Source organism: Apteryx mantelli, chromosome 9 (assembly GCF_036417845.1).
Source record: "Apteryx mantelli isolate bAptMan1 chromosome 9, bAptMan1.hap1, whole genome shotgun sequence".
In the NCBI taxonomy this organism is placed as follows: Eukaryota; Metazoa; Chordata; class Aves; order Apterygiformes; family Apterygidae; genus Apteryx; species Apteryx mantelli.
The window spans coordinates 9698449-9710280 of record NC_089986.1 but is presented as its reverse complement, the minus strand read 5'-3'; the positions used below and the strand labels follow the sequence as shown (position 1 = coordinate 9710280).

Sequence of the window (11832 nt, the reverse complement as noted above, 5' to 3'; positions counted from 1 at the left end):
CCGCGCTTACACCCCAGCGGCGTGGTGCGTTCACGGCTTCACTGATTTTTATTTTTATTATTTTGTTCTTTTTTTTTTTTTTTTTTAACAACAGTGTTTGGGTGGTCTCCTTTCAGCCAAGCTTCGCTTCCAGCTCTTAACACCAGCACTTGCCGCGGGGGCTGCTCGGGGCTGTGATTGCGTAACCTGACACGCGCCGTTGTTGATTTCGCTGTTGTAGGGCAAAGGCGCTAGGGCGGCCGATAAGGCTGTTGCCATGGTGATGAAGGAGCTTCCGAGGGAGGAGTCCGCGGAGGAAAAGCCCCTCCTTACTATGACATCACAGGTGGGCGGACCGCTGCGCTCTGAGGCGGCAGCTGACATATGTTGAAGCTGACAGAAGGCCGTTGCGGCGGCACCGAGGCGGTAACGGCTCCGGCCTGACCGAGCGGGCTGCTGCCGCTCGAGCAGAGGCAAAACAAAACAAAAACGAACAAAAAAAGCCTTCCCCCTAAAAATGCCACCCACCAAAATTGAGGGGGAAAAATAATAATAATAAAAAGAACAAACTCATCTGCTCTTTAGCTTTCCAAATTGGTGTATTTTAGTTTTAGTGATTCTACTTGAATTTTTCTGCTAGATCTCAAGTAACTATATTTCATCACAAGTAACTATTATTTCATCACTGAGTAAGATGGAAAAAATAGCTTGTGGTAAATAACTTAATCACTCGCTTTCTTTTTTTAAAAGATGTTTTGACCTGAAAATTTAACAAAAACGCATTTTTTCCCTAAAAAAAGTGATTTGTAGAAAGCACAGTATACATATGTCAGTTACCAGGTTATCTAAAAACTGATTTAAAGTGTCAATTATTATTCATGCTGTCAGTATTCATGCAACTTAAGTATTCATTTATGGTGCATATATAAAATAAGAAACCACTTTATAGGAGTATCATTTTAAATATTTCAAATGCCTTTAAGTTTTCACTAGGTTTTCACCCCTGTTGCAAGTTGGAATTTTTATTTTGCACACCTCATTGTCTTCATTTTTACAAATTCAGTCAATGAAAGGACATAACTTCATCATACTGAACTTTATAGCGTTAGAGTAACCATCAAGCGTTAGATGGTTTCATCAGTTTATTGAAGACACCAGCTGAGGCACTGCTGTAAAATACAGTGGTTCCATCTCACTGCAAAAGTTGATTTTATTCCCTGCTGTTGCTATAATATATATGAATTTGTTTCTCAAGTAAGTGCTGTAAGAGACTACAGTGACACTATCATTCAGTACTTCCGATTTGGATAATTCAAGAAAAGTTATTATTTGTATAGCAATAGCCATTTACTTAGTTTACTGGTTAATATTTAGCACACATGTTATTCCTATGTGACAGTAGGTTTAACAGAAGTAATTTCACCACATGGTTATTCTTACATGAGAGTCTTCAACAAGACCTACGGTCCTGTTTTATTCTTTTGACACTTTAGGATAAACACTACTTTACTTTTTGAAACTATTTATGATGCACAGAATGCCAGCACATACTTGTCTTATAGAATAGACAAAATATACTGTGCTCATACAACAGAATGGTAAATACTATTTCTATACTTTGGAAGCCAGGTCTGGCAATTTCCTCCTCAACCCCTGTTGAACACCATGTTCCACTTGTGGTGAACTCTAATGTCTATAAAGTCATTGCACAAAGGAAAAGGATGCTCTTTAATGCCTCATTTCTAATTGCATACTAGAGTGGTTGATGAACAATTAGAAACCAGCATGAGATATGCACCCCTCCCTCCCCCCACCCAAAAAAAATAATAACTGCAAAACTTCCATTGGCTTCCTCGGGGCCAGGAGTTTGGCCTGGACTCATTACATGTTTGATGCACCATTTGTAGTGGTTGTCTGTCAGTTTATTCAGCAATAGTCTATGATAAAAAAAGTAAAATGCTTGTGTCTGTTAGTGTAATTTCTTCCACTAAACACAAGTACCTACTCCCCTGCTATGCACCAAAGGGGTGCAGAAGCCAAAAAGCAAGCAGAATCAAGGGAAAAAGTGAGTATTTTCCATAGTCATCTCTGCATCATGTATGTGCGATGTGCAGTTGTACAACCATATTGCATACATCATTCATATCCTAATTGTCTGACTGTGGTGTGGTTTTAAGATGCTGTTTCCTTAGTATGTCTGTGAAAACCTTGTGTCAAGATCCTTCATTCAGAATAGCACACTGCTGTATTGCAATATACATTTAGTCATCGCCAGTCTTTGTCTCAGTTGTTTACATGATGAAACAGATGGATGTGGTTGCAGCTCAGAGTGCAATATGCAGGTTCCAAATTGGCTAGAAACGAGCTTCCCAAGCCAGATCAAATTAGGTCATCTGAATAAGGCCTGGTCTTTCCAAAGTGATCATCACCACTGAACCCAGTAGAGGCATGCGATATTTACATAAATTGCATCTCTTTGGAAGTAATTAAATACATTAGGCATCTATGTTGTGTCACCTCTCAGTAGAGCTAACAAGGATTTTGCAAGTAAAATGCAAGGATCAAGCCCCAAGAGAAGAATATTTACTTTTAGAGAAGCAAATAATGTGAAATCTCCTATTACCAAAGCCTTTGCTGAATGGAGAACTTACAGCATCTGAATATGGAAGCAGACTCCACAGGAAACATAAGTGGAATCTGAGGTACAAAGAAGAGAGGCTAAATCCTTGTTTTCTGTGAGAAAGAGTCATAATGTATGGAGGCCCCTGAAGGCAATTTTTAAGTGATGTCTTTCTCTTCCTCTGTAAAATATTATAAGTATATCCAACACAGAACAAGTCATATATATATATTCACATTTTATTATGCTCCTAGCTGAGCTCCACTTGTAAAATATGACGCTTGTTTGTTGACACAAACACTATGAATTAAGTTTTGGTGAAATTTCCAATTCACAAGTTATTTATATCATCTGGAATTATTTTATATAATCATACATGGATGGAAGTCTTTAGATAGCATGAACCAGAAAAGCCCTGCAGACTCCAGTGGGGTTATGCTGATATATGGCAACTGGGAATCTTGACTATTATTCCAACATAAACAAGTATACTACAATAAGCAGAGGCATTTTCTTGGTAATTTAATATGCATTTCATTATTTTCTGTGACTATCTCAATTATTTTCAATGACTGTCACTTTATTGGTATAAAAAAAGGCATTCAGTAGTTGCCAAATTTAATGCATCAAGCATCAGTACGGAGTGGGCTTTCAGTACTAATAGGATTTTGTAGAATATAACTCTACACTATGTTGCTGTCTCCTTTATCTTGTTAAGATAATTCAGAAGAGACAGAGACAAATGAAAAAGGGTACTTCTGATATGAATAGAACCTAGATAAAGAGAAAGAAAGTTTACTGAAAGTTCAAAGATTAACAGAAAGTTAATCTGTGGAAAAAAATATACTGCTAACTGAAGCTAAGGTATGAGAAAGTTGTGCATGAAAGGATTTGAATTCCAAAGAAAGATTTCATTTTAACCCTCTTTGCATCTTCTTTGCGTTTCTCAGCAGGAAAAATGCTCACTTGAGAATTATTATCTAATAAGAATTTTAAAGCTAAATATTCCCTGAAGTCAAAGTTTAATTGTACAGTCAGCTATGAAATTCCCAATTTACTACAGGTCAGTGCACTTCAAAAGATCTGATTCAGTGAAGTACTTTGATGCACACTTGAAGTTTAAAACATGATGAACTGCTTTATTGAGCAGGGAAAAAAAAGTTTAAGTGCTTTGCCCATCTGATTTTAAACAAATAGCTCTCAGAGTGTCATGAGATTTATTTGTCCTGGATTCATCACACCTAATTTAGATGTCTCAGAGTACATAAATTGAGAGCTTAGTCATGGTAGGATCCCTATAATGATAACAGAAAGGCAAGACCTGCAGAAGGTGATTCATGTCCAAGATGGTCCCATGGCAAATATACCCTCTGGGATATGGAAGTCCATGAAAAATGGACCCATAGGAAGAATAAATGCAAATTATTTCTTGAAAGCTATCCCCTCTGTTCTGTTTACATCTGAAAAATGAGAACTGCCTACTTCAAATTTATATGAAGTACACAGATATTGCTCAGAATACTGTTTTGATACTGACTGAATAAAGTTTAAGTTGTTATTGTAATTCATTTTAGAACTTGAACTGGAAAATAGGAACTTGGGAAGTCAAAATTAAGTTATTAGTAGAAAAAGAATGTGCTGAAATAGATCCTTTCCAATGAAAAATACAGGTGACAGAAATTTTCCAGTAAAGATGTTTCATGATTATACCCCAATTAACTCAGATACTTTTTCCTTATTAAAAGAAAAAGACTATGCATAATCTATCCATGAGACATTACATATCATTAATGGGAACAACTTTCTTGGAAGAAAACAACTTAATTTACATGCCATTGGTTGATGCAGGCACATTTATATTCGCTCAAGGCTTATAAGAAAGACACAAACATTTCCAGTGTACATTTCCTGTGAGACTCGGGTGATCTGTCAAATGCTTCCTTTCAACTTCATTAAGGAAGCAGAATAAAAGCAGCCAAGCTTCAGCTCCCATTGGGGCCAGCAGGTTTTATGACGTGTGTGTCAAGGGCTCACTGTCTGAATTGAATTGCATAATCATGATTTTCCATCTAAAAGTTAATAGTTGTATTTGTTCCCAATCAATCATGTCCTCAATAAGCTTCTTAGCATTAGACTTAGAGTCCACCCTGTAAGTGTTTACTAAATAACATTAGAACAGAATGGCAGAAAGTTGTAGTCAATATAGTTGCTTCCCTTCTCTTTTATACCAATATAAAACAAAAGATAACTCCATTTCATCTAATAGATATACATCAGTGTAAAAAAAAACCTAAAAAAAGGCATAAAATCATGCCTACTGTAGATAATGATAATTAACTTTGGACTACACTGATTCACTTTACATCCAATCTGCCCTCCATAGACAGTGGTAGTTTCCCCACTGATTTTAGCAGGGCTAGTCCTATGATCATATTTTTATATTCTTTTTAAGGATTAATGATTATAGAAAATATCATTAATGAATTTCTCAAATCAGTCTACTTCTATTTATTATAAAAGGTTTAATTAGTTTAGCAGAGACCACTTAAGTATTAGTCAAGTCTATCTTCCCATCTGTTAATTAAAAATGGGTAAATACAAGGAGAGTAAAAAAGAAAATACAAATTATGTAAATGGATCCTTAGCAGTACAAGTATTAATTGATTCTTTATCTCCAAGTTAAATACTGTTCAACATTTTTATTATTGCATTTAGGGCAGTATATATCATTTCAGCAGGAATGTTCTTATGAGAATAAAGAAAGTTGCCTTGACAATATGTTAAAAAGTCAGAAACTGGCTGCTTGCCTGAAGTTAAACAGATTTATCTGCCCCATAAACTAAATAGATTTTTCCATGAAAAAACAGTTATTTTAAATTACCATGAAAATTGACAGTGGATTTTTTCCATAAAATAAAAAAGTAACCATATTGTTTTAAAACCATGTTTTAAAGTGCCCTACTGTTCCATAGGCACAGAAAGATTTGGACAAACAATTCATTATAATACATTATGCTAACTTAACCCTGCTTTTTATTCATGAACTATTTGTGAATAGGAGCCCATTTGCAGAGAGACTGTAGATTCTTCATTCATAACAAATACTCTAGGTAAAAATATACTATCCTTTGAAAGGTTTGCAAACCATGTACCCACAATTGCCCTATTCAACAAACCTTGCTATTTGTACAATGAAACTGTTCTACCGCACACTAAGTTCTGCAAATGCGCACACAGCTTTCAAGTTTCAAGCTTTTCAAGCTGCAAAAACATTTCAAAGCAAACACACATGCAGTGACATAACCCTACGGAGAAAGGCTGTATAACTTAGCAGGAAGTTGTGACTTGCTCCTATGACTGCCCACAGTAATGCATCCAAAAAACCCCACAGCCTTATTCTAGATATACTGTGCTTTGAAAGAAAACCCACAGAAAGGACAGGAGAATCAAGGCAATTTGAAAGAAGTTACAGCCTATGTACAGAAGTACAGCAAGGGTACAGTAAGACGACTTTTGTTGCCTGGGAAGTTGGCACAGGGCATTTTCAGCACAGCTGCAAATTAGTAGGAATGACATGAGCTTTACAAAAGGGACATTTTGTGATAAGCCATAGTATTTTTGACACTGTTTAATTCTTCTCCATCTTTACAGTCTTCACACTGCTATAGCATGAAAATCTGGGCTTAAAAATAAGCAGCACTAGCGCATCTTTCCTCTAAATTGCCATTTGATTATGAACCATTCTCAAAATAGTACATAAAGCTATATATAATCCACCAGTGCAGAAATTCTCAGATTTATCTATGGATCACTGGCAGTTCACACAGCATTTTACATGCAACTCAGTTCTGTGTGCTGATTGTCATCTTTACTTTCAGAAGATGAAAAGTATTAGCAAGTTCTAAAAGCATTAAATGATTTTTTACTATTTTATGAGAAATAACTACAGTGGCCCTAGAGATGTGATAAGATTATAAAGAGTATACACAACATGAGTGAGAAAAGGACTCCTCTAGTTTTCATCCTCTGAACCTTACTTAAAAGCATCTGAGAACTGTGGTTCCCCAAGTTGGACTTCCTCTTCAGTGGGAGTTTCCACACAATGAATGATGCAGAAACTAGAATCTATCCACATGAGTAACCACTTGTCCTCTGTGGGTACTATCATGAGGTTTCTGACCCTCCAGGTCTCCCTCAGTATAAGCTACTCCAGTTCAGGGCTTTCTCAACAGATAATACTGGATTCTGTAGCCTTCCCATTTGGCAAGACTGTCCCAACCTGCATTTACTCAGCTTAAGCATGAAATTTATTAATCATTCAGTTAACTAGTAGGCCATTTTAGGAGACTAGGTATTTAGGAGACTAGGTATTTTCATAAACTACTTTATTAGTATTACAGAAATGACTTATTTTGTCATTTCTTAGTGACTATATTACTTCAAGGATATCTAAGCATTCTCAAGGCTTAGTTAATTTTGTCTTTGAACACCCTTGTAGGTTAATTCTCCAGTTTAGATAAGGGGAAGGGGTGAGGCTAAGACAAAATCCACATGGTGACACCACAGAGGTAATATATGACCACGTTAGGGGAGGGGAGAGAGGGGAAGAAAAAAGGCAGGAGGCACATCTCCTGACTTTTGATAAACAGCTTTTAATTCAAATGTGTGTAAAACATGTAGATGTTAATGCAAAAGACAGACTTACAGTAAGTCATGCTTTCATATGACTAGTAAAGGCCAGACTGTCAGTCACTGCTTTGTCAAAATGTGACAGCAAGAGCAACTTCTCCTTCTCCTATGGCTCTGATCCAGCAAGGCACTTAAGCATATGCTTAACCTTGAGTTTTGCAGGACATGCTTAAGTGCTCTGCTGGAATGAGGCCAAAATGCAGGAGCCAGATACAACTGCAGTTTCTGTGTTGGGGTACTGCTCCCTTTTAGTTTCCATAGGGAGACCAAGAGCAACAGGGGGGAAGAGTTGGTGAACTGTGAGATATTAAGTTGCCCATCACAGCTTCACACTAATCTGCAGTTACAGAGATGGGATGCAACTGTGACACAGCAATCATGGCAATAGTTCTCACCAATCAGTGCAACTACCATTAATGGAGATGCAACATAAGCACATTATCATTTAAGCTTGACTTAGGTGACAAGCATAGGTTTTAAACAACACAGCTGGCATGTGAATTTAGATATCCAATATAGCGTCTATAGTAATCTTCCCTCAACTTCTCTGCCTTCACACAAGTAATTGGTCAGTTGTTAACATTAAGCCTCAGGGGATCACTTACCTTGTGTGATTTTAGGGATGATATTGTCACCTCTGATTCATAGGACACTACACACACCTCCTGCCACTTAGCAACAAAGTACCAGTTACCACCTGCCACTGGAGACCAGTCTTCACAGATGCAGCAACACCATACTGCTCTTTGCAGGAGAGTGAAATGAGTTGTCTCAGTTTTAGAGCTTCCCATAAGTCATATTGGGTGAAAGTCACTTATGCTGTATGCCCTGTATATTGATTCTCTGTTCTCATGAGAACCAAATATTTGGCTGGCATGCCAGTTTTGTTTGGACATAAATTCATATTAGAGTGATAGAAAAGAATTATGACCCTGGCACAGGAAGGATGCAAAAAGGTCAAGCAGTGATCACACTAAACAGCAGCCAATAATGGGGGGGTTAACTATGAAATACTTATAGACCTATTAGAAAAGTGGGTGAGAAAAACATACCTCATGCAATCTGAGCTTTAGCACTAGATTAGTGGGGTTTTTGTTTGGTTGGGTTTTTTTAAAGAAGTTCCTTTTCCAAGCCTACCTCAGTGAGCAGAAAGGAAGGTATTCCAATTCTTATCCTGCCAAGATAACAACCCATAGATGGGCCTGGAAGGCTAGCATATCTAGAAGTAGTTATATTTTATAGAACAAGAACCTCAGTCTGTGGTTGTGATTCCCATTTATCAGTCTCCAGAAATAGCTAGTTAGTGGAAATGAATTCACAGTGTGTGCCAGATACGTATGGAGAAGCTATCTATCAAGAAAACATTGCTATATATCATACAAATCAGTTACTGATTGAAGTTAATTCATGCTTTAGGAGATACCTCCGATTCAGAAGAGCAGTGCAGCACTGACAAACCAGTTAAACCAATTAACTTACCTGCTTGTCTTTGTCTCATACTAGCCACAGAAAAGCTCCTCGGAGCAGGGTTCAAAGATGCAATTTCTTCACTAGAAAATCTGAGTTAACAAGTTCCTGCTTTCTCCCATGCTGACAATTCATTACTACACTATGAGCTTTTTAAGTTGGATCAAGTGACTGATCCAGTTAGTAGCCCAACCACATAACTGTTCACACCAGCACACTGCTGGGCAGAGGTGCAGCCCCAGAACCAGTGCCCTGGAGCAGCCTTACTACTCAATCAATCACAAATGGATGACCCAATAGCAGTGTGGGGCTTCCTGAATTAATTCCTTGAGTAGCTCAATCAGCTTCAGGTGATAAAATGGGTGGAATCCAATCCAGCCTGGCTTTCATGCCTAATTACATCTAAATTTTAGGTGCCAGCTGAACCAGCCTTACTAAAATAAGTTCCACATATAGTCAATGGGAAAGCTAGGTGCCTTTGAAAGCCTCCTCAGGGAGAGCCTAAATTAGGCAGGCAGGATCTCCCTCTAGAGACACTTTTATAAGCATCTACCTCTCCGTATTGACAATGGAAAGAATTTAGGCACTTAATTTTAGAGAACTAGTTCACTATGTGCTCAAAACATAGGTGCTAATTAGCTGCCTGTGTCTGACTGAACCCCCCCAATATAGCTTCCAAGTCATGTAGCTTAAAAGCTATTATGTAATGCCCTACTAACATTTAAAATATAAAAAAAAAAAAAAAGAAAAAGCAGTATGTATTCTGCACTGCAAACAGACCAAGAGTCAGGAATAGAATAAGAGAGGATTTAAGAAGGTGATGTCAGGACCATACCTTACTCGCAGCTTCAGCATCTCCTGGTATTCGCCATGGCATAACCCCAGTGCTGGAGGAACAGCAAGCGGGCAAAACGCCTGTAGCCACGAGCAAGGCCAGTTGTTGAGGCCAAACACAACAAACTGCAGCTGTGACACTCACTAAGGAGCTGCTCTTCTTGACCCATTGCCCGAGCACCAGGGACGCTCCAGCACCTAACAGCCCGAGTTCCTCTGTGCAAACACTTCACAGCAGAGCCTTGCCAACACATTTTTTTTTTTTTTTAAAGTCAGGCTACTGCCTAGATGCTCCATCACTCTCTTATTACCATGCAAATTGTACATTACGAACAAAGCAGAAATGAAGCCATACTGGCTGCTTAATACCTGCAGGGTCTCACATTCTCCCTCACACAGGGAAACGCAAACACTAAAAGCAGCACCACAAGAGGCACCTGTGTTAAAACCACAAAGCAAAGGCCTCAGGGCTGAGCAGAAACCCAGTTTCTGGGGGAGGGCAGAGCTGCCACCACAGCCCCAGGAGCAGCCCCAGGGCCCTGAGCCGGCCGAGGAGAGGCCCTAGGGACAGGCCCAACAGGTCACCAGGAGGGGCTTGGCCACGCAAGGTGCTCCTGCAGGGGGACAACATGGCCATGGTGACTGCAGGGGGGAGGAGAGAGGTGCTGGGCAGGTGACCAGGGGAAGCCACAGCCAGGCTGGGCGCTGGCTAAAGGGAAGAAAACCCCCTCTCCCAACCACCGCTGCTCCTCTTCCACAGCAGGGCCTCCCCTCCTGCCCCAGCACACCCACAGCTTGATTTTTGACCCCAAACCAGTCACTCCAGACCCTTCCCTCAGGCTGGCACCTACCCCAGCAGCCCTGTGCCCCCCTCAGGCCAAGCACCAGAGGGGGAAACCACAGAGAGACACCTCCCTCCATAGCAGCAGCCCCAAGGCCATGGCTCACCCCAGCACTGGAGAAGGGAGAGCCCAGCAGCACAGCCCCTAGGGTGACAGGTAATAAGCCCTCGTAGAGGTAAATGCACACAGCTGGGGACAGGCCCCGCCGGGGCAGGGGGCACGGGGAGCAGCTGTGGGGCCGCCCGTGGGGCACTGAGGGGGAGCCGCGCCAGGGCACTGCCGCTGCCACCCTTGCTGCGGGGCTGATGCCCGGCCCTTCCCTCAGGGCTCGGCCAAACCCTCCTCCTTTCGAGGATATCTAAGCAGCGGGGCTGTCATCGGCCTCCAGGGGACATTTCTTAACAGCCAGCGTCTCTCTCAAAGCACCCAAATCCGCAGTTACGCTTCTAGGGATGGAAGAGTACGACAGCACCGCTTAGGCGAGATGCAGCGCTGTTTTCTGTCGCGCTGCCTGGTGGCAAAGGGCAGCTACATAAGACAATAGCAGAAACCAGCTACAAAAATTCATTTGAATCTGAAAGGATGGCTTTTATATTATCGTTGAGACTTTGCAGATGTATTAGCAGCAGCGAGTATCACCCCCTATAAAATTTTCACTATCCTTCCGTTAAAGGAGTGTATTTTAATTAAAATGGATTTATAAAGAAAAATTAAGTTCTTAGAGACATTATGAGAACTTATGGCACTCCCCAGCTAAATTTAGTATTCGGAAGCCAATAATTTCTCAGACGCGGCCTGCCCAGCTCGGCAATATTGCGCGCACCGGCGCCGTGCGGCGATGGCGCCCGCGTCCCCCAGCCCCGCGCGATGCTGCGCGGCTCTCTGCAGCTCCCCGCGCTCCTCTGGTCCGCCACGGTGATGCTGCGCAGCCGTGCAGTGGTGCCAGCCTTGATTCATGAATGTTTTAAAGCGTTCTCCGATATTCATCCTGAAAGGTGCTTGAGAACCATAAATTATTGCTTTAATATAGATAATAGTTTTCATCTCATGAATGTTTTATAACGCTGCTCCAAATTCATGCCTGATATAGCTCTAATAACTTAAGTGGAGTTAAAGCAGGGATAAATTTGTCCCAAAGTATGAGGCAGTGAAATGGCATTCGAAGCGTGAGGCGGAGGGCTCCCTGCATGGCATCGCGTACGCACCGCAGCCAGAAACCTGCCCCGCTGCCCGCTTACCTACACCAAAAAGATCAGCTTGTGGCATTCTTTAAACTCTCCGAGGTCTGATATGTTGTGAAATGCCTGCTTCATGTCAAAAATATGTATCTAGTATGTCATATTGCTATACATATGCAGGTGGTATTTACTAAGAATTAGTAGACTTGATCTATTTTTTACT

At 40.6% G+C, this 11832-nt stretch overlaps 1 protein-coding gene across 1 annotated transcript in view; it reads left to right on the top strand.

The window, feature by feature from the left end:
* Positions 1–241: 241 nt before the first annotated feature.
* Positions 242–11832, top strand: part of PEX5L (peroxisomal biogenesis factor 5 like) — a 41633-nt gene continuing 30042 nt past the window's right edge. Inside the window, exon 1 of the mRNA XM_013939805.2 lies at positions 242–325. Coding sequence (XP_013795259.2) covers positions 257–325 — 69 coding nt within the window. The 5' untranslated portion in view covers positions 242–256. The remainder of the gene's footprint in view (positions 326–11832) is intronic.